Source organism: Phocoena sinus, chromosome 9 (assembly GCF_008692025.1).
Source record: "Phocoena sinus isolate mPhoSin1 chromosome 9, mPhoSin1.pri, whole genome shotgun sequence".
In the NCBI taxonomy this organism is placed as follows: domain Eukaryota; kingdom Metazoa; phylum Chordata; class Mammalia; order Artiodactyla; family Phocoenidae; genus Phocoena; species Phocoena sinus.
In genome coordinates, this window is record NC_045771.1 from 37,207,424 (window position 1) to 37,228,743 (window position 21,320).

Consider the following 21,320-nt stretch of genomic DNA (forward strand, 5'->3'; position numbering starts at 1 on the left):
GGAGTCAGGGCGCAGTGGTTGCCCTGGCGCAGTGGTTAAGAATCCGCCTGCCAAGGCAGGGGAGCTGGGTTCGAGCCCTGGTCTGGGAAGATCCCACATGTCGCGGAGAAACTAAGCCCGTGCACCACAACTACTGAGCCTGCGCTCTAGAGCCTGCAAGCCACAACTACTGAGCCCATATGCCACAACTACTGAAGCCCACACGCCTAGAGCCCGTGCTCTGCACCAAGAGAAGCCACTGCAATGAGAAGCCCATGCACCACAACAAAGGGTAGTCCCTGCTCACAATTAGAGAAAGCATGCGTGCAGCAACCAAGGCCCAACGCAGCCATAAATAAATTTATTAAAAAGAAAATTGGAGTCAATCCTCTCAAACCCTGCTGCTGCTTTATGAACTAAGTTTATGTAATATTCTAACTCCTTTATCAACCTTGCTGTTTTATGAACTAAGTTTATGTAATCTAAATCCTTTGTTGTCATTTCAACCATCTTCACAGCATCTTCACCAGGAGTAGACTCCATCTCAAGAAACCACTTTCATCGCTCATCCTTAAGAAGTAACTCTGCATCCATTCAAGGTTTATATGAGATTATGGCAATTCAGTCACATCTTCAGGCTCCACTTCTAGTTGTAGTTGTCTTGCTATTTCCATCACATCTGCAGTTACTTCCTCCGCTGAAGTCCCGAACTCCTCAAACTCATCCTTGAGGACTGGAATCAACTTCTTTCAGTCTCCTGTTAATGCTGATATTTTGACCTCTTCCCGTAAATCACAAATATTGTTAGTGGTGTCTAGAATGCTGAATCCTTTCCAGAAGGTTTTCAATTGGCTTTGCCCAGATACATTATTAGAATCACCATCTATGACTGCTATAGCCTTAGAAAGTGTATTTCTTAATAAGAAGACTTAAAAGTTGAAATGACTCTTTGATCCATGGGCTGCAGAATGGATGTTGTATTAGCAGGCATGAAAACAACATTAATCTGATTGCACATCTCCATCAGAGATATTGGGTGAACAGGTCCACTGTCAACAAACAGTAATATATATATATATATATATATATATATATATATATATATATATATATATATATATATATTTTGCGGTACACTGGCCTCTCACTGTTGTGGCCTCTCCCGTTGCAGAGCACAGGCTCCAGATGAGCAGGCTCAGCGGCCATGGCTCACGGGCCTAGCCGCTCTGCAGCATGTGGGATCTTCCCGGACCGGGGCATGAACCCGTGTCCCCTGCATCAGCAGGCGGACTCTCAACCACTGCGCCACCAGGGAAGCCCAACAGTAATATTTTGAAAGGAATCTTTTTTTCTGAGCAGATCTAAACAGTGGGCTTAAAATACTCAGTAAACCATGTTGTAAACAGATGTGCTGTCATCCAGGCTTTGTTGTTCCATTTACAGAGCACAGGCAGAGTAGACTTAGCATAATTATTTTTTAAAATAAGTTTATTTATTTTTGGCTGCATTGGGTCTTTGTTGCTGCATGTGGGCTTTCACTAGTTACGGCAAGCAGGGGCTACTCTTCGTTGCGGTGTGCGGGCTTCTCTTTGAGGTGGCTTCTCTTGTTGCAGAGCACAGGCCCTAGGTGTGCGGACTTCAGTAGTTGTGGCTCACGGGCCTAGCCGCTCTGCGGCATGTGTGATCTTCCTGGACCAGGGCTTGAAGCCGTGTCCCCTGCATTGGCAGGCAGATTCTTAACCACTGAGCCACCAGAGAAGCTCAGACTTAGCATAATTCTTAAGGGCCCTAAAATTTTGGGAATGGTAAATGAGCAATGGCTTCAACTTAAAGTCACCTGCTGCATTAAGCCCTAACAGGAAGTCGGCCTGTCCTTTGGAGCTTTGAAGCCAGGCATTAACTTCTATGAAAGTCCTAGATGGCATCTTCTTCCAATAGAAGGCTGCTTTGTCTACATTGAAAATCTGTTGTTTGGTATAGCCACCTTCATAAATTATTTTAGCTAGATCTCCTGGATAACTTGCTGCAGCTTCTTTATTACCAGTTGCTGCTTCACCTTGTACTTTTATGTTATGAAGATGGCTTCTTTCCTTAAACTTCATGAACCAACTTCTGCTAGCTTCAAACTTTTCTCCTGCAGCTTCCTAAAGGAAGAGAGTTAGGGCCTTGCTGTGGATCAGGCTTTGGCTTAAAGGAATGTTGTGGCTTATTTGATCTGCTATCCAGACCATTAAAACTTTCTCCACAACAGCAATAAGGTTGTTTTGCTTTATTATGCATGTGTTCACTGGAGTAGCACTTTTAATTTCCTTGAAGAACTATCCCTTTGCAGTCACAACTTGACTGTTTGGTATAAGAGGTCTAGCTTTTGGTCTCTCTCACCTTCCAACATGCCTTCCTCATTAAGCTTAATCATTTCTAGCTTTTGACTTAAAGCGACAAATGTGTGACTCTTCCTTTCACTTGAACACTCAGAGGCCATTGTAGGGCTCTTCACTGGCCTAAGTTCAATATTGTTGTGTTTTAGGGAATAGGGAGGCCTGAAGAGAGGGAGAGAGATGGGCTGGTTTCGGGTGCTCATGGCACCCCAAAACAATGACAATAGTAACATCAAAGATCAATGATCACAGATCACCATAACATATATAGTAATAATGAAAAAGTTTGAAATACTGTGAGAATTACCAAAATGTGAGGGACACGAAGTGAGCAAATGCTGGTGGAGAAACGGCGCGGATAAACTTGCTTGACGCCGGGTTGCCACGAAACTTCAGTTTGTAAAAAACACAGCATCTGAAAAATGCAATACAGCAAAGTGCCAATAAAACAAGGTATGCCTATAGCCTGAACTACCGGAGAGGCTGAGAAATGTAGTCTTCATTTTAGGCAGCCATATACCCAACTAAACTTATTATTATTAAAGACATATATAAATACTGGGGGCAACTGGACTACCAGACTAATTGCCCTGGTGAGGACACATACTTCTGGAGAGCCCTCCTCAGCACACCACCTTCTCCTGCTTTTGATTGGCCCAGCCTCCAGCAGTACTTCTCTCGGCTCTGCCTTTTCCAGCAATAGTGGATATGTCCTAGGGCTTGATTTCCCTCTACACCTTTCTGGGAGGAACAGCTGAGTTTGTCACAGTATAATTTATTTCTTAAGTTGTTCCCTTTCCTTCCCTAACACATATAGGCCTAACAGTATTTGTAGGATCTGATGCTTCCTTCCTTCTTTTTTTTTCTTAAACTTTCTCTCCTTTCTGGCCCAGATAATGTTACCTTTCTCATCTAGATTTTGTCTAACGGGGTCTTCTGTTCTGAGAGATAAGTCACTAGGTTCTGGTCTGTCAAAGGCAACTACTGTCCAAAAAAAATCTTGAGCACTCTCACTCTTCCGAGTGAGATAATCAGCACGTATTTTCTGACTGGGCTGACAGCCAATCCAGGGTTGGATTCCATTTATCACTGCCCTGCTCACTCTCTTCTATTATGCTTCATCTTTCTTGCTGCCCTCCTTTAGAGTCTTAATGCTCAGAATTTCTCAGGTGTGCCCACTCTGGGCACAGACAGCACTCACGTCCTTACCTACAATCACAGCGACATCTGGACACTCATTCAATACCCCCCGAACAGTCTACTTGCATTTGACTGCTATTCCCCTCTCAAATGGTCCAGACTTTCAGGTACACTTGGCACCACTGTCCCAGTCTTTAAGGTGCAATTCACCAGTGGTTCTTCCCAAGGAGTCTCTGCGTGGCTCTAAGAGAGCACTTTGCCAGTAGTGGCCTGTATCCGCGCTCCCTCTGGGACAGTCAGTACAGTTTGCTGAGACTTTGCTTATACTCTTGTTCAATTTCTTTGGAACTAAGTTATTATTTCTGTCCTTATGTTCCAGATGATCCCCCCCAAATATCTACCAACCTAAGAAAAAAACCTCTTAAATGAATGAAACTCCAAGTACAGTATCCTGTCCCTTTTATCTTCAATTTCACTTTTCCTTTAATATCTGTTGGATCTGTTCTCTAAAATCTCAACTTTATCTCCAAAAATGCTTTCTCCTTCTCAAACTTAATTACTCTTCATTTATTTTGTTCTCATCCTGTCACTGGTCCTGTTCTAAGACTGAAGCACATTCTAGAAACACCCCAGATATTCCTTGATTTTCTGAACAAATCTGATTCCTAGAGACACAAGTTTCTAGGCACAGGACTAACTTCCTTCTTGATCTTTGGTTTTGAAACAACGGTAGGTTTTTCATTAAATAAAGGCTCCCATTTATTGTTTGCTGGTTTTCAATGAAAAGCATTGTATGGGTGTCTGCACAGCTTGAGGCTTGGATTCTAAAGCGTTGGCCACAGCTCATATAATTTACAAATCCAGTCAATTGTGGATCACATGGTGGGAGATTACTCTTGAGATTCTGGACAGGCTGTACCACATGACTTCAAGATTAGTCTTGGTGCACTGCCTATACAGGCTTGCATTAACAGTTGAAAACTAGAACTTCAGACTCCAGTGCTCTCTAGTACACATGCTGTGTAAAGTATGCATTTGTAAAGAAATCATAGAATTAGAAGATCACCATTTTGCAAGCCCTAAAAAAAATTCTAGATAACATAAACCAGTGGATATTAAAATGGTTTGATGGGAAACTTTATAATGATGCACCAGACTGACAGCACCTGAATGCACTGATCAATTGTGACATCTCTATAAGTGGCACATCAGATATCATGTGCCTGATGTGATGTGAGAGAAAGCACACATCTCTTATGAATTATTTTTGTAAAAATTTTTTTGAACACAAATTTTTAATGGAGCTTCTAGATATACCAGTTTGCAGGAAAAACTGGTGATAGAGGAACATGTTAAATGACACAAAGAGGATACGCTATCCAAATTCAGAAAGTGAGAAAGATGACCTAATCTCTTTAACAAGTAAGTGGCAGTTAAAATGAAAGGGAGCATAAACTGTTATACATTAGACTCTTAAGGACCACACCAACCACATGCAAAGTATGTATCTCACTAGAATCCTGATTTAAGCAAACCAAGTAAAAAGACATCTTGAAAAGTTTTTAAAAATCTATTTTTACTTATAGAAAAGTTGCCATAGTACAAAGAATTCCCACATACCCTTCACTTAGATTTCCCCAAATGTTAACATCTTATTGCATCTACTTTATCATTCTCTCTATATATACATACCCATATTAGGGGTGTGTGTGTGTGTGTGTGTGTGTGTGTTTTCTTTTTTTTTTTTTTGGGCTGCGCTGCATGGCATGCAGGATCTTAGTTCCCTGACCAGGGATCAAAGCCGGGCCCCTGGGTTTCCCTGGTGGCACAGTGGTTAAGAATCTGCCTGCCAATGCAGGCGACACGGGTTTGAGCCCTGCTCCGGGAAGATCTCCCATGCCGTGGAGCAACTAAGCCCATATGCCACAACTACTGAGCCTGCACTCTAGAGCCTGCAAGCCACAACTACTGAGCCCATGTGCCACAACTACTGAAGCCTGTGAGCCTAGAGCCCATGCTCTGCAACAAGAGTAGACACCACAATGAGAAGCCTGCACACCACAACAAAGAGTAGCCCTCCGCTCGCCACAACTAGAGAAAGCCCATGCACAGCAACAAAGATCCACTGCAGCCAAAAAAAAAAAAAGCCAGGGTCCTTACAGTGGAAGCCCGGAATCCTAACCACTGGACTGCCAGGGAATTCCCCATATTAGTTTTTTATTGCCAACAAAGTGCTCCTTTTCCCTTAACAACTTCAGTGTGTATTTTCTAAAGACAAGAACATTCTTACACATACTACACTGCAATTGCTGAAATCTGGAAATTAATATGAATACCATAACATTTACTACAGACCTTACTCAAATTTTGCTAATTGTCCCACTAATATCTTTTACAGCAGAAGAAAACCATATTTTCTTGGTCCAGGATCCAATCCAGGATCACACAATGTGATACCTCTCTAGTCTTCTTTAATTTGGTACAGTTACTTCAGTCTTTGTTTTTCATGACCTTGATTGTTTGAAGAGTGAAGGCCAATTATTTGTAGACTGTCCCTCACTTGGGTTTAGCTGATGTTTCTTCAGTATATTCATATTATACATTTTGGGGAAGAACCCTGAAAAGTGATGTTTTGTCTTCCTCATTGCATCTTATCAGGAGGCATACAATATTTGTCCTGTAACTGGTAATGTTGTAAAAAGACATTTTTGAGACAACTAAGGAAAACTGAAAACATATGATATTAGGAAGTTATTGTTAATTTTGTTAGATGTCATAATGGTATTGTGGTTGTTTTTAAAAAAATGGTATTCATCTGTTAGCCGTATATACATTGTAGGGGAAAGTGAAGTTATTTGTCTTGATGTCCATTTCTAGGGCGTTTAATAACTCCAGGTAGAAAGCAATAATAATAACATAGTCAGATTTTGATTTTTCTGAAATAGTGTCCGATTTGTGCATCATCCAGGACTTTGACCACTGTTCCTCTCTTCTGTGGCTCCTCTTTTGGTCACTACATTCACAGCTGACCCAATGTAGTACAGAAAGCACACGTCTGTCAAATTTTGTGACTTGCTGGATGACGAAAGCTTGTGGGGAAGAGACTGAAACTACTGGTTGAAATTAGGTTTATAAATAATTTGAACATTTCACTTCTTTGTGATTGGCACGTCTTCCTTATTATAGATAAAAATGAGTCTAATGAAATGAGATCATTTACAATGATTACATAACAAAACTTCAGAGCTCATATATAAAAAGTTTTCATTTTATTTAGTTTCTACTTTATTTTTGGGAAAAAAATTAGTTTTTTAGAAGTTTATTTTGGACTTCCCTGGTGATGCAGCGGCTAAGAATCCGCCTGCCAAAGCAGGGGACACGGGTTCAATCCCTGGTCCGGGAAGATCCCACGTGCTGCAGAGCAACTAGGACCGTGTGCCACAACTACTGAGCCCACGCTCTAGAGCCCATGAGCCACAACTACTGAAGCCTGCGAGCCTAGAGCCCGTGCTCCGCAACAAGGGAAGCCACTGCAATGAGAAGCCCGCGCACCGCAACGAAGACCCAAGACAGCCAATTTAAAAAATATATATATATTTTACCAAAGACTAATCCTTTGCTGATGTTCAAATTTAAAGTATTCTTTTGCATCTGTCTCATTGGAGAAAACATGAAACATTGCTTCTGTGGCAGTTTCTTCTAGTTTTTCAAGGACTCATGTAGTAGCAACTGGTTCAAAATACTGCTTTGTTTCAAAGCATGCAGTTTAGATGTATCTTCACTAATGATGGCGATATTTCCATTTTGTTCCTGAGCTGTCAGGTCACTTTCACTGTCAGACAGGGTACATAGCAGAGTGTCATTTTCATAGGTTGGAAAATAATACCTGAAAACAACCACAGATATACTGAATAACCAAAACTATACATTATCCAGAAAATTTCTAGGCAGCTGAATGTACACATCACTATAATTTTGCTAGGTTTCCTTGCCAACAATTTCAACTGCATTTTGCAAAGGCTGTAAGGGAGAGAACTCCTGAATTACTTTTACTTTGACCTTTACTGGCTGAAATCAGTCTTACTAGTATCCTTGCTAGTTGGCAATTCAGCCTTGGCTTGATATCTACCATAACAAGACACTCACTATCTTAAAAGGCAGCCTACCCCACTATCAGGCAACTCTAGCTATTAAATAATACCTTCTCGATAAAGCTAAAAATGACATCTCTCTCATTTCTACTCAAAGGGCCCAGTTCTTCCCTAAGGTTAACAAGTTCAAATACAGTTACTCTTTCATACACTGCTCCTTTTATCAGTTGTATCTGATAAAAACAACTGCTTCTGCTTGTGAGGTTTTTTTTTCCCTCCCCCAACCTAATCATCACTATTTCCTTCATTATAAATTATCAAACATTAAAATATCTAAAGAATTTTTACTCTGGTTCCTTCTCTGGACACACTTTGTAGTTAGTTCTGAAATCTAAAGGTTTCGACCTGAATGAGAATTATAGGAACAGGGTCTCAGGTCAATCCAGGGCTGACCTTGCCTCTCATAAATCTGGGATTTTCTAAAGAGGAATTAAATAAAGGGATGAAATAATGGAGAAGCAGCAAAGAAATGTATGTCTGGTTGAGCAGTACTCACTGTGGTTGATCCCATGTCTGTCTTTCAGGAAGCAGTGAAGTATGTTTAGCTTCTTCCATGTGAGTCCTTAAGTCTGCTTTGGACTTGAACTTCTCATGGCAGCCATAACATCTACATTGGTGAATTTGCCGCCGAATGAAATTGACTAGTTTCACTTGTTCATAGAAGTTCAGTCCTGAAAATGACAGTACACAGAATCATCAGACAACTGGTCAGACCCATTTTTGCATTTTTATAATTTTTTAAAAGAACCGCTTCTCTTTATTAACCAACCTGAAGAGGCAGTGCAGTTTTAAAGCATATTAATAGATATCAAATAATAACAGCCAATACTTATATAGGGCTTATGTGCTAGGCACTGTTCTAATCACTTTCCATGCATTAATACGTTTAATCCTCGCAATACCCTATCACATAGGTGGTGTTACCATATCCACATTATACATTAGGAAACTGTCCAGAATTGCACAGCCTGTAGGTGTAGAGCCAGGATTTGACACCAGGCTGTTGGCTCCACAGCCCATGTTCTTGACTATTAATCTATTACATATATAACATATACACATGCCATAAGAGTGGTAAAGTAAAGTAACATGTCCAAGAGTCTAGGAAAGTAGTCGGTGAGTTGAGGTGTGGGAAGTGAGCTTTTTATGGTCTTGGATACATTAGCAAGTCAGTACTTTATGTCTTCATGACCCTAATCTTTCTATCATAGTGATCCAATTGGGTCCATCTATAATAAATAATCTAGCTACACTACCAAGCAGCGCAGTAGTGTTTTACATACTCTATCCACTCTCTGTAACATTCTGCTGACCCGAGGCCCAACGTCACACACCCAGTAAGTGCTAGAGCTGGAATATGAACTCTAGTGTGACTTCAAAATCCACGTTTTTTCCACTAGTCCCCACCACATTATGATATTAACCATTAACCTGTACTTTATTTGAAGCAATCATATATGTAGAAAAGAAGAAAGACTATATGAAATCAAAACCATATGTGAATATTATAGTTCAAAATGGTTGTGAATCACGGTTTCAGGCAGTTCTGTTGAGACCATCTGTGGAGAGACACATTTTGGCTGTGCACTCTCCAATCACAACTGTGCAACGCAGGCATCGTTTACGGGATGGTGTATAAAAAAATGCAGCATCATGGAAAACAACTTCCGAATCAAACTCACCAAGTTCTGACTTTATTTTGAGGAGATCAAATTCATGTGCATCCTAAAAAAAGGAACGAATATATCTGTGAGCATATAAATTATTTAATCTTTCAGGCTGAAGTTATAAACAGACAGCTTATTCACAGGAGTTTGAACACTGTAGAAACTCAGTCTCGGTTCATCATCTGCTTTTGAAGTCTTCGAAATCTAACTGCTTCCCCCCACATCCAACTGCTTTATAAAGCACAGTCCAAACAAGTCATGTCAATCAGTTAAAACATTTAATTGTTCACAGCTTGTATCTCCAGTCTTTACAAATTTACTCTGTATGCATTCTGCAGTCTGACAGAAGTGTCCTCAGTCGCTAGGTAAGATGTGGCCCTACTGTACTGTGTGTCTGGACTAGAATTATGCTCCACAAGCAGATAGGTAATTTAAAAAATTCTGCTCTTCGTTTTATGCTGTCAAATACAGTGTTTAAATCTGCAAGTTTCTCTTCACTCATACCTTCCCACAAATTGCATGTCTTGATTTTCATGATGCATAGACTTATTTTTATTCTGTTCCATCCCTGCAATCGCCCATCTGGGTAAATGCTTCAACTTATAAGCTCACAGAGAATAAAGACCGCCTAACTCCCCGTGAAGGTATTCAGTGTAGCATCACAGTCAGGATAATTAAGAATTCCATGATATGTTATCACTGAAAGTAACTGAGCAGAGGTTGAGGACACCAGTCAAGGATACTGCAAAGGGAATTCTTACACAGGATAGGGGGACCAAGGCTCCTTCCAATTCAAAGATACTAGGATATTATGAGTTACATTTAAACACTGGAAACTATACACACATACTAGTGGCAACCTGTTTCAGACAAAATGACTCTGTTTTGACTTAAGTAAATACCCATAGCCTTTTGAACACCTTTCAGGTCCTTGTTTTTATGAATGAGAATGGAATGAACATGGGTGAAAAAGGAGAGTCTGCTCCACTATGACAGAGCTGAGTGGCGGGAGGGGAGGGAGGGCACATCAGAATAATACAGTAATATTTTTCTGTTACACTCAACTCTCTACTCCCAATATAACATAAAGATGGCCTCCAGAAAGGAAAGCGCAAACTGGAAATGTCCTCAAACTTCTTCTCTCTAAATCCTTTTAACTGAAGGAGCTGCAAGACCACACCCTGTGCCCTCTCCACCTCCATGGCTCCCCCACCCCCATTTCCCCCAAGGGCTCTGTAAACGGCATCTTTTTCTCTTTCTGCTCTCCTTGTTCACCAGCATGGGAAGCACTGGAAAAAGACTCAGAACCTGTCCATATCCTGGGTATTGTTAATCGTGGTTGCAGATCCCACAGTCTAGGCCAGAACTATCTCATAAGCATCTCAGAGGTGGGATGGCATCAGTGGTCTGTGAAATCCCAAACTAACAGTTCACCCAGGTCCAGTCAGTTGTACTTAACTGCCCTGAGTTCTAGTTCTCCTCCATGGACCTGCCCTGTCTCTTCTGTTTTGCTTATAGCACTTTTAGGAAGGGGAAAATAATTGAGAAACTAAAGGTGTAAGATGATGAGGCTGCAGTTATCATCAGCTTCTCCCTGTTGGAACAACGAAACAAAATTCAAATGAATAAAAGTGTCTCACCTCCATGTGGACACATAATTTCTCAATTGTTTCTGCTTGCTTTTCACAAAATAGGCAGACAGCAGAGAGAGGGTGTTCTTCCCAATCAGACCAGTCACTGTGTTAGAAAGAAAAGAGCAAACATGGAGATTCTCTTCATTAAGAGGGCGTCCTGCACAGTGACTTGGTATTACTTTCTGCTCCCTAGGAAACCCTGCCATTCTCTTTCAACTCTGACATTTCTGTAAAGACTGTCATATCATATTATGACTTTTTGATACAGTTTTTGAAATTCAAAGTAGCACCATGAAATTAATATAAATAGCAAACAGGTGCTGCTCCATTTTCTTACATTTGCCTCTCTGAGCAGCTATTTCACTACGAGATCAGTGCAATGTCTTTCTGAGAAAACCAGCTTTAATTTGCGGAGAAGATATATCAGGAAATGTAAGCTCTCTCTCATTAACCATGACCACTAAGTGCGCATGCTGTGAGGTGCAGTGCTGGGAGTGTGTTTCTGCATGATAAATGGCGTATTTTAAAAAGGCAAACCTTTATCTATCATGTGGGAAATACTGATCATTTTAAATGGGGCAAGTGTTAAATCTGATGGCAAATAGAGAAATCAAAAGGCATACAGGGCCCTTTTTACCATTTTCTCCCCTCATTGCATTTATTTTTTGAGATACTGTCAACTTCTTGTCATTCCTAAACCAGGAGAACCAAAATCCTGGGAGAGACAAAAGGCTGAACAGCTTTGAATGAAAAGAGAATGAATAACAGGGAATCCTTTTAGGTTGAAAAGAATACTTCTCAAGCTTATAATTTCAAACAAAGAAGCTGTGACTGTTTTACATTAGTCATCAACGGGATGAACACAGAACAAGGTTAACCTCCATTGAGTTATATTCACTACTCCAATGGCAAGCAGCATGGAGAGAGAGTTCAAAGATCATATCACTTTAAGGTCTAGGGACCAATGGACTAATAAGCAAAGCACTTTGGAATATATTTTTCTCCGACTTATATACTACCTGTGTGTTCAATGAATAGCTTTAGTAGCAAAACAGTATTTGGTTGGAATAACAGTTGCTTTAGTGATTCTTATGTCCAAGTTATTTTGGTATTATGATTATTATTTTTTATTGAAGTATAGTTGATTTAAAATGTGTTAGTTCCAGGTGTACAGCAAAGTGATTCAGTTTATATACATATGTATAAAATCTTTTTATATACATATATATTTATATACATATTCTTTTATATACATATATATTTATATACATTCTTTATCAGATTCTTTTCCATTATAGGTTATTACAAGATACTGAATAGAATTCCCTGTGTTATACAGTACGACCTTGTTGTTTATCAATTTTATATATAGGACTGTGTATCTGTTAATGCTGAACCCCTAATTTACCCCCCTTCCCCCTTTGGTAAACATAAATTTGTTTTTTATGTCTGTGAGTCTATTTCTGTTTCCTAAGTAAGTTCATTTGTATCATTTTATTAGATTCCACATACAAGTGGTATCATATGTTATTTGTCTTTCTCTGTCTGACTAACTTTACTTAGTACGATAATCTCTAGGTCCATATATATTGCTGCAAATGATATTATATCATTCTTTTTTTTTTGGCTGAGTAATATTCCATTGTTTGTATACCACAAACAGTTTTTCCATTCAACTGTCCATGGACATTTAGGTTGCTTCCATGTCTTGGCTACTGTAAACAGCGCTGCTATGAACATTGGGATGCATGTATCTTTTCTTTTTCTGTTTTGTTTTTGTCCACACCTCACGGCACGTGGAACTTCCCTGACCAGGAATCTTAACCACTGGACCACCAGGGAAGTCCCATTTATCTTTTTAAATTAGAGTTTTCGTCTTTTCCAGATATATGCCCAGGAGGGTGATCGTTGGATCATATGCTAACTCTATTTTTAGTTTTTTAAGGAACCTCTATACTGTTCTCCACAGTGGCTGCACCAAGTTACATGCCCATCAAAACTGTAGGAGGGTTCCCTTTTCTTCACACCTTCTCCAGCATTTATTATTTGCAGACTTTTTGATGATGGCCATTCTGACTGGTATGAGAAGTTATTTTGAATTCAAGTTTTTGCTATATTACATGAAATGATGCATGGCTTAGAGAGAGGGTTCTCTTTCTTTTTACTCTGTCTTTTCAGAATGGTAATTTTAAATCAAACTAAGGAACTGTTTTCCTTCTCTTAAACCACTGTAATTAAGTAGCATCAATAGTAAGTCTTACTCTTCCTGATGATCCAGCAACTCCCGATCATCTTCTAGTTGAACTTCTTCCCAGGATTTTCCAAGTTCCTTTGTAGGAAGAACAGAGGGATTAGAGATAAAAAGGAGGGGTGAAGGAGGAAGAGGCAAAAGGAGAAAGTAGACACAGAACTCAAAAACAAAACAAGACAGAACCCAAATGGAAATGGTTTTAAAATAATACAAGCAGAATATATTAAAGCTGTTATTTCACGGATAAGAAATGATAATCAAATTTTAGGATTTAGGATATATCCTAAATGGTTAGGATTTGGGATATATCCTAAATCAAACATTTTAAAAATATGCAAAAATGTTTAATAATATTTTCATATGTTTTTCTTTTTGAAGAAGCAGTAATAAGCTTTCAGTGAAGTTCTTTTCTCTTAAATGTTAATCAGCATTTCTCAACCCTGGATCCACATAAGAATCTCTTGGGGATCTTTTCAAAACACCACTAATGGGCTTCCCTGGTGGCGTAGTGGTTGAGAGTCCGCCTGCTGATGCAGGGGACACGGGTTTGTGCCCCGGTCCGGGAAGATCCCACATGCCGCGGAGCGGCTGGGCCTGTGAGCCATGGCCGCTGAGCCTGTGCGTCCGGAGCCTGTGCTCTGCAACGGGAGAGGCCACAACAGCGAGAGGCCTCTGTACCGCAAAAAAACAAACAAACAAACAAAACCCCACTAATATGTTTTGACAGAGACTCTGAAACATCCTCCTAGCTGGACTCTGTTTCTATTTGAGGTCCCCTACAGTCTATTTCCCCGACAGCAGCCACAGTGAGCTTTCTAAAGGGTACCTCCCTGTTTGTATGACCCCTCCCAGGGCTTCTCACACACTCAGAACAAAATTCAGAGGCCTTACCATGGCTTATAAGGCCTCCATGTTCTGCCCTGGCTCCCTCTCCATCACTATGTCCCACCACTTTTTCTCTTGCTCAGCTGGCTCCAGCCAGACTGCTCTTTTGCTATTGCTTGAACACAGCAAGCTGACTTCCACCCAGCTACTTCTGTACTTGTCGCATCGTCTGCCTGAAACACTGCTCCCTCACATATCCTAACATGGCTCCATCATCCTGGTCTCTGCTTAAACGCTACTACCTCTTTTTCTGACTACTCTGTCTAAAACACCCCTCCTTCAAGTTACTTTTTATTCCTCTAGGATGTTTTATTTTTCTTCAAAGCATTGATCACACCCTGAAATCATTTTGTGTATCTATTTGTTTTCTTATTTGCTCTCTGTCTTTTCCACTAGAATGTCTGTTTGGACATGGCCTTTGTTCGTTGTTACATTTCCAGAGCCGGGCACACAGTGGTTACTAGAGGTATTTTTTTGAATTGAATTTTAACTGAAAACATCTAAAAAATATGATGTCAATTTAGATCCTACCTCAAAAGGTTTCGTAATGTGGTTAAATAGTTAATGTATAAAAAGCACATGGTACATGGTACCAGGTAACAGTAGGTACTCAAATATCTACTCAAATCTCTTTTCTCTCTTACAGTTCATGGAGGAGTTCCACCCTTTTAGGGCTATGTCTGGAAAATTTAGTCATAGTTTCAGCAAAACTTTATGTAGTGATGAGAAGGAATGATTTCTTTTGGCCCAACCATGTCTCTTTTATCCCTTGAGTCCTTTCTTTCTTTCTCTTGTCCTTTCTTTTCTCTCCACACAATCTTCCCACCATGCCATGCAAAAGCAGACAGTGCATTAAAGAAGGATGTAGAAATACTAGTGGGCACTTTTTCAAGCAGTTAAACTATGGCAACTGTCAAGTCCAACCTCACCTGATATAATACAGATATCCTTCTTTTGGAAAAACATTACCAGAATTCACCTCATGAACATTTTTTTTTTTCTAAAAAGGTATTCATTTAACTAAAAACAAAGAACTACAAGAGCCATTATGATTTAGAGAAAAGCTATCATTCATCAACTTAATGAGAGGTTTTGAAGCTGTCATCACCTATCAGCTAAATGACGCATAAACTCAGACATGCAGATTTACCATAACGTCATTAGAGATAGTTAATTTGGACTCTATAATGTACTTCCCAGAGTAGTCATGAAGTGTCTAAGCATCATTATGAACATCAAGAATGGCCTCACCATTGCCAACAGGATCCTTGTTAGATGGAATTTTTGGTGATGAATTAAATCTTTTATGTCTCTCTGGACTTGGACTAATACCCTGATGGGCCATTTGGGGTACTATCATTCTCAACAATACAGGCAAATGTTACTTATCAATAAATGTTTTGAGCCCAAAATGATGAAAAATATCTTTCACTGTCAAACTTCCAAAGTCAAAGCATTACTTTGCAGCTTTCTCAGTATTAAGTACAACACGGGGATTTATCTAGGCAATACAGCACTAACCATTTACCATTTGAGAGAAAAATGGAACTCTGTGTTCATTAGAATAGGAAACAAGTGATTTGCATGTGACAGCGGCTGAGACTTTCCTAGAGTGCTCTGCCTTGGTACAGTTAAATATATGACTTATTACAGGAATAAGACCCAAAGAGAAAAAAAATTTAGTCTCTAATTAAGACACTGTGCCTGCTAATGAATCATGTTAGGAAAGAAAAGAATATAAGAAAAACAAAGTTTGGAAGGCATGCCAGTAAAGATGTTCAGAACACTTCCTCAAACCTCTGCATCAGCTGGCTTATGATCAATGACAGGGTGCAAAAAAACATGGAAAAAACTTAACACGTGCTTACACAAGAAATCCACCAGAAACAGAGGCAGTGTTTTAAATGTAAATATTAATAACTGCAGTAGAGAGAACTATAACAAAACTGAAAAACAGGTTAAGAGCCTACTTTTGTTACAAATGGCTTTGTGTATTTTAAAAATAAAAAAAATTAAGTCAAAATGATAATATCACTGTAAAAATAGTTCCCTTTAGAAAAATTTAGGGCTTGAAATGTGAGCACTTTAGGAATATGTAGGTGAAGCCTCAGTGATGATGTTAAGCAGTCTGCTGCCCTCTGAGGCAGGGGTATTTGAATGTGAAACTGCCTGGGACCTCGTCCCCTTACCTTTCTCCACTCTCCACTGAACCCTTCTGTTTGTGAGAAAATAAAGCAAGAACTCTAAGTAGATAATCTAGACCATGCAAAAGACCTTTAATATACTTATTTGCAAGTCTGTTAATATTAAAAAACTGATATGAGTAATTAAACATGGAAATTATTTCACCCAAGAAAGAAAAAGGAATCTATCAATTTGCTGAGCTGAGAAGAGACCAAAAACAGCCTCATGTCCCAACTAGGGATCTGGACACCTTTTATGGCTCTCCCACCTTTTATGACTCTCAGAGCGTATCTTGCCAGGAATATCCTGGATGCTTCCATTACTGCTGGTCTGAAAATTCTCCTTGGAAGTGAGACACTGTGGATGCATGACTCAATGACTATATAGATCTGCTACAGGAGAGGTTGAAACATTAACTCTGTACACACCATTACAAAGTGCTGAAATTAATGTGTTTACATGTCTGGTTCTCATACCAACCTCTAAATTCCTTGAAAGTAGTGGCTTAAATCAACCACCTGTTCTGTCATATTTTTCTTTCTGTTCCACCAGGGTTTGGTACCTAGAAGTCACTCAAACATTTGTAGAATGTATGCAGCCAATGAAATTGCTTCTGAAGGGAAGAGGATGTGAGAAATGGATGTGCAGACACCAGTTACTAACACAACAATTCAATCTTTTGCCCACATCCACATACTTATGTCAGCTCTTTCCCTCAGAGGAATAAACAATGAACGTCTCTCATTTCTTTTCTTTTTCTTTTTTTTAGCTTTTTAAAAAACAAAGTGGGAATTCCCTGGTGGTCCAGTGGTTAGGACTCTGAACTTCCACTGCCGGGGCCCTGGGTTCAATCTCTGGTCGGAGAACTAAGATCATGCAACCCGCGCAGCGTGGCCAAAAAAGAAAAAACAAATCTTATTGTTGGCCTCAATGGGAAAGCATATAGCTAAGATGGCTAAGGTTGTGGGTTAGAGCCCTTAAGGAGCTGATTAAAGTTAGTTTTACCTTGACCGTGGTTCACTTTCTAGTTTGGTGTAAAAGACAATAGGCAAAAGTGTGTGTGTGTGTGTGTGTGTGTGGAGATCATTATGAATTTATCACCATTAATTGACCAAAAAACCCAACCCAAAGTATAAGAGGTAGGTACTACTATTATTTCAATTGTAAAAACTGAGGAAAAATTGAAGGAAACTGATGCAGAAAGCTCCAGCTATGTGACCCTGGGAAAATTACTGAACTTCTCTGTGCTGTAGTTGCCTAATCTATAAATGAGGATAATGACAAAACCTGTGTCATAAGGCTGTGGTTAAGAGTAAAAGACTTAATTTAAATACCAAAGACAGTACCTGGCACGTATCAGGTACTCAAATGCTCCTAGTTAAAACCAAACCAAAAACTTCTAACGATATTACCCTAAAATGATTTAATTTTCATTTTATATGTTACTGAAGCCTTTACATTCTCTTGAAGCACTTCTCTCAAATCATGATTCATCCCACATGAAATCTGGGCACTCTGTGGGCAGTACAATCTAGCACACTCATCTAGAGACAGCTGGTCCCAACGGATAATTTCAGTTTTCACAGTCACACTACTTGATGCCCAGGGAATGAAGTATCAAACTTTTCTAAAAGTGACAGCAGAATTTGAGTGAGCAGTTTCTTTGAAGTCTCCTCTAAAAGATAAACACCTCCAGCTATACACAATGTTCTGCTAGTCCCAAGCTCTTGACTATTAGTTTAAAAGAGCCCCAGAAGGAAGTGCTATTAAATTGCTTCCACAGCTTTCTGCAGTAGCTCAATATTTCTTAGAGTTAACACTGAAGTCCACCCCCTGTAGGATTGGGCTGGGCCCTGAAGCAGCGTTTGCTCTAGGAATTAACGACTGAGTGATTTCAAGAGAAGACTGAAAGACTCAAAGGGTGCCTTTGCCTGTAGCTAGTTGTAAAACATGTGTAGCAAAACATGGCGACCTCTCAGAGCCAATCTTCACACACCCTTATTCCACTTGTTTCTCAAGGGGAATTTTCTTTTAATATGCTAAGGATTAGTTAGAACAGGCAAAAATTCTATCCTAAAGCAGAGATTTCCAATATAATTCAGAATATGCTTGTTTCTGTCCAATACATAAAATGGTGCATTATTATCAATTATGCTTTTCGTGGCCAATGGGTTTGGATTAAAATTCAAATTTCAGAGCAAAAAACAATTTCCATTTGCTTTAGAAAAGTGTCAGAACCAGAATTCCCCATCTTTTTTTTGAGCCTTAATTTTAAAAAAATATTTAAAATTTATTTTTTTACACTGCAGGTTCTTATTGGTTATCCATTTTATACACATCAGTGCATACATGTCAATCCCAATTGCCCAATTCATCACACCCCCACCCCCACCCCCCAGCCACCTTCCCCCCTTGGTGTCCATACGTTTGTTCTCTACATCTGTGTCTCTATTTCTGCCCTGCAAACTGGTTCATCTGTACCATTTTTCTAGATTCCACATATACGCATTAATATACAATATTTGTATATTAATATTTGTATATTAATATTTCTCTTTCTGACTTCCTTCCCTCTGTATGACACTCTCTAGGTCCATCCACGTCTCAACAAATGACCCAATTTCATTCCGTTTTATGGCTGAGTAATATTCCATTGTATGTATGTACCACATCTTCTTTATCCATTCGTCTGTCGATGGGCATTTAGGTTGCTTCCATGACTTGGCTATTGTAAATAGTGCTGCAATGAACATTGGGATGTAGGTGTCTTTTTGAATTATGGTTTTCCCTGGGTATATGCTCAGTAGTGGGATTGCTGGTTCATATGGTAACTCTATTTTTAGTTTTTTAAGGAACCTCCATACTGTTCTCCATAGTGGCTGTATCAATTTACATTCTCACCAACAGTGCAAGAGGGTTCCCTTTTCTCCACACCCTCTCCAGCATTTGTCATTTGTAGATTTTCTGATGATGCCCATTCTAACTGGTATGAGTTGATACCTCATTGTGGTTTTGATTTGCATTTCTCTAATAATTAGTGATGGTGAGCAGCTTTTCATGTGCTTCTTGGCCATCTGTATGTGTTCTTTGGAGAAATGTCTATTTAGGTCTTCTATCCATTTTCGGACTGGGGTGTTTGTTTTATTAATATTGAGCTGTTTATATATATTGGAGATTAATCCTTTGTCCGTTGATTCGTTTGCAAATATTTTCTCCCATTCTGAGGGTTGTCTTTACGTCTTGTTTATGGTTTCCTTTGCTGTGCAAAAGCTCTGAAGTTTCATTAGGTCCAATTTATTTATTTTTGTTTTTATTTCCATTACTCTAGGAGGTGGATCAAAAAAGATCTTGCTGTGATTTATGTCAAAGAGTGTTCTTCCTGTGTTTTCCTCTAAGAGTTTTATAGTGTCCGGTCTTACATTTAGGTCCCTAATCCATTTTGAGTTTATTTTTGTGTATGCTGTTAGGGAGTGTCCTAATTTCATTCTTTTACATGTAGCTGTCCAGTTTTCCCAGCACCACTTATTGAAGAGACTGTCTTTTCTCCATTGTATATCCTTGCCTCCTTTGTCATAGATTAGTTGACCATAGGTGTGAGGATTTATCTCTGGGCTTTCTATCCCGTTCCATTGATCTATGTTTCTGTTTTTGTGCCAGTACCATACTGTCTTGATTACTGTAGCTTTGTAGTATAGTCTGAAGTGAGAGAGTCTGATTCCTCCAGCTCTGTTTTTTTCCCTCAAGACTGCTTTGGCTATTCGGGGTCCTTTGTGTCTCCATACAAATTTTAAGATTTTTTGTTCTAGTTTTGTAAAAAATGCCATTGGTAATTTGATAGGGATTGCATTGAATCTGTAGATTGCTTTGGGTAGTATAGTCATTTTCAGAATACTGATTCTTCCAATCCAAGAACATGGTATATCTCTCCACCTGTTGGTATCATCTTTAATTTCTTTCACCAGTGTCTTATAGGTTTCTGCATACAGGTCTTTTGCCTCCCTAGGTAGGTTTATTCCTAGGTATTTTATTCTTTTTGTTGCAATGGTAAATGGGAGTGTTTCCTTAATTTCTCTTTCAGATTTTTCATCATTAGTGTATATGAATGCAAGAGATTTCTGTGCATTAATTTTGTATCCTGCAACTTTACCAAATTCATTGATTGGCTCTAGTAGTTTTCTGGTGGCATGTTTAGGAATCTCTATGTATAGTATCATGTCATCCGCAAACAGTGACAGTTTTACTTCTTCTTTTCCAATTTGTATTCCTTTTATTTCTTTTTCTTCTATGATTGCCATAGCTAGGACTTCCAAAACTATGTTGAATAATAGTGGCGAGAGTGGACATCCTTGTCTCGTTCCTGATCTTAGAGGAAATGCTTTCACTTTTTCACCATTGAGAATGATGTTTGCTGTGGGTTTGTCGTATATAGCTTTTATTATGTTGAGGTAGGTTCCCTCTATGCCCACTTTCTGGAGAGTTTTTATCATAAATGGGTGTTGAATTTTGTCAAAAGCTTCTTCTGCATCTACTGAGATGATCATATGATTTTTATTCTTCATTTTGTTAATATGGTGTATCACACTAATTGATTTGCGTATATTGAAGAATTCTTGCATCCCTGGGATAAATCCCACTTGATCATGGTGTATGATCCTTTCAATGTGTTGTTGGATTCCGTGTGCTAGTATTTTGTTGAGGATTTTTGCATCTATATTCATCAGTGATATTGGTCTGTAATTTTCTTTTTTTGTAGTATCTTTGTCGGGTTTTGCTATCAGGGTGATGGTGGCCTCACAGAATGAGTTTGGGAGTGTTCCTTCCTCTGCAATTTTTTGGAAGAGTTTGAGAAGGATGGGTGTCAGCTCTTCTCTAAATGTTTGATAGAATTCATCTGGGAAGCCATCTGGTCCTGGACTTTTGTTTGTTGGAAGATTTTTAATCACAATTTCAATTTCATTTCTTGTCACTTGTCTGTTCATATTTTCTATTTCTTCCTGGTTCAGTCTTGGAAGGTTATACCTTTCTAGGAATTTGTCCATTTCTTCCAGGTT

The 21,320-nt window shown here is 39.3% G+C and overlaps 1 protein-coding gene across 4 annotated transcripts in view; it reads right to left on the reverse strand.

Moving 5' to 3' along the window:
- ZNF277 (zinc finger protein 277) overlaps window positions 1–21,320 on the reverse strand; it is a 124,738-nt gene that overhangs the window by 1,918 nt on the left and 101,500 nt on the right. For 2 of the 4 annotated variants that reach the window (XR_004351520.1, XR_004351519.1), the window contains exons 8-12: window positions 13,211–13,278; window positions 10,956–11,052; window positions 9,331–9,373; window positions 8,145–8,319; window positions 2,665–7,383 (exon numbers count right to left, since the gene is read on the reverse strand). Coding sequence is in view for 2 of the 4 variants with exons in the window: in XM_032643630.1 (XP_032499521.1) it covers window positions 7,197–7,383; window positions 8,145–8,319; window positions 9,331–9,373; window positions 10,956–11,052; window positions 13,211–13,278 (570 nt within the window). In the remaining 2 variants the exon portion in view is untranslated. Of the gene's footprint in view, window positions 1–1,713; window positions 7,384–8,144; window positions 8,320–9,330; window positions 9,374–10,955; window positions 11,053–13,210; window positions 13,279–21,320 lie in introns of those variants that run through there. The other 2 variants (XM_032643630.1, XM_032643631.1) reach the window with 2 other exon arrangements.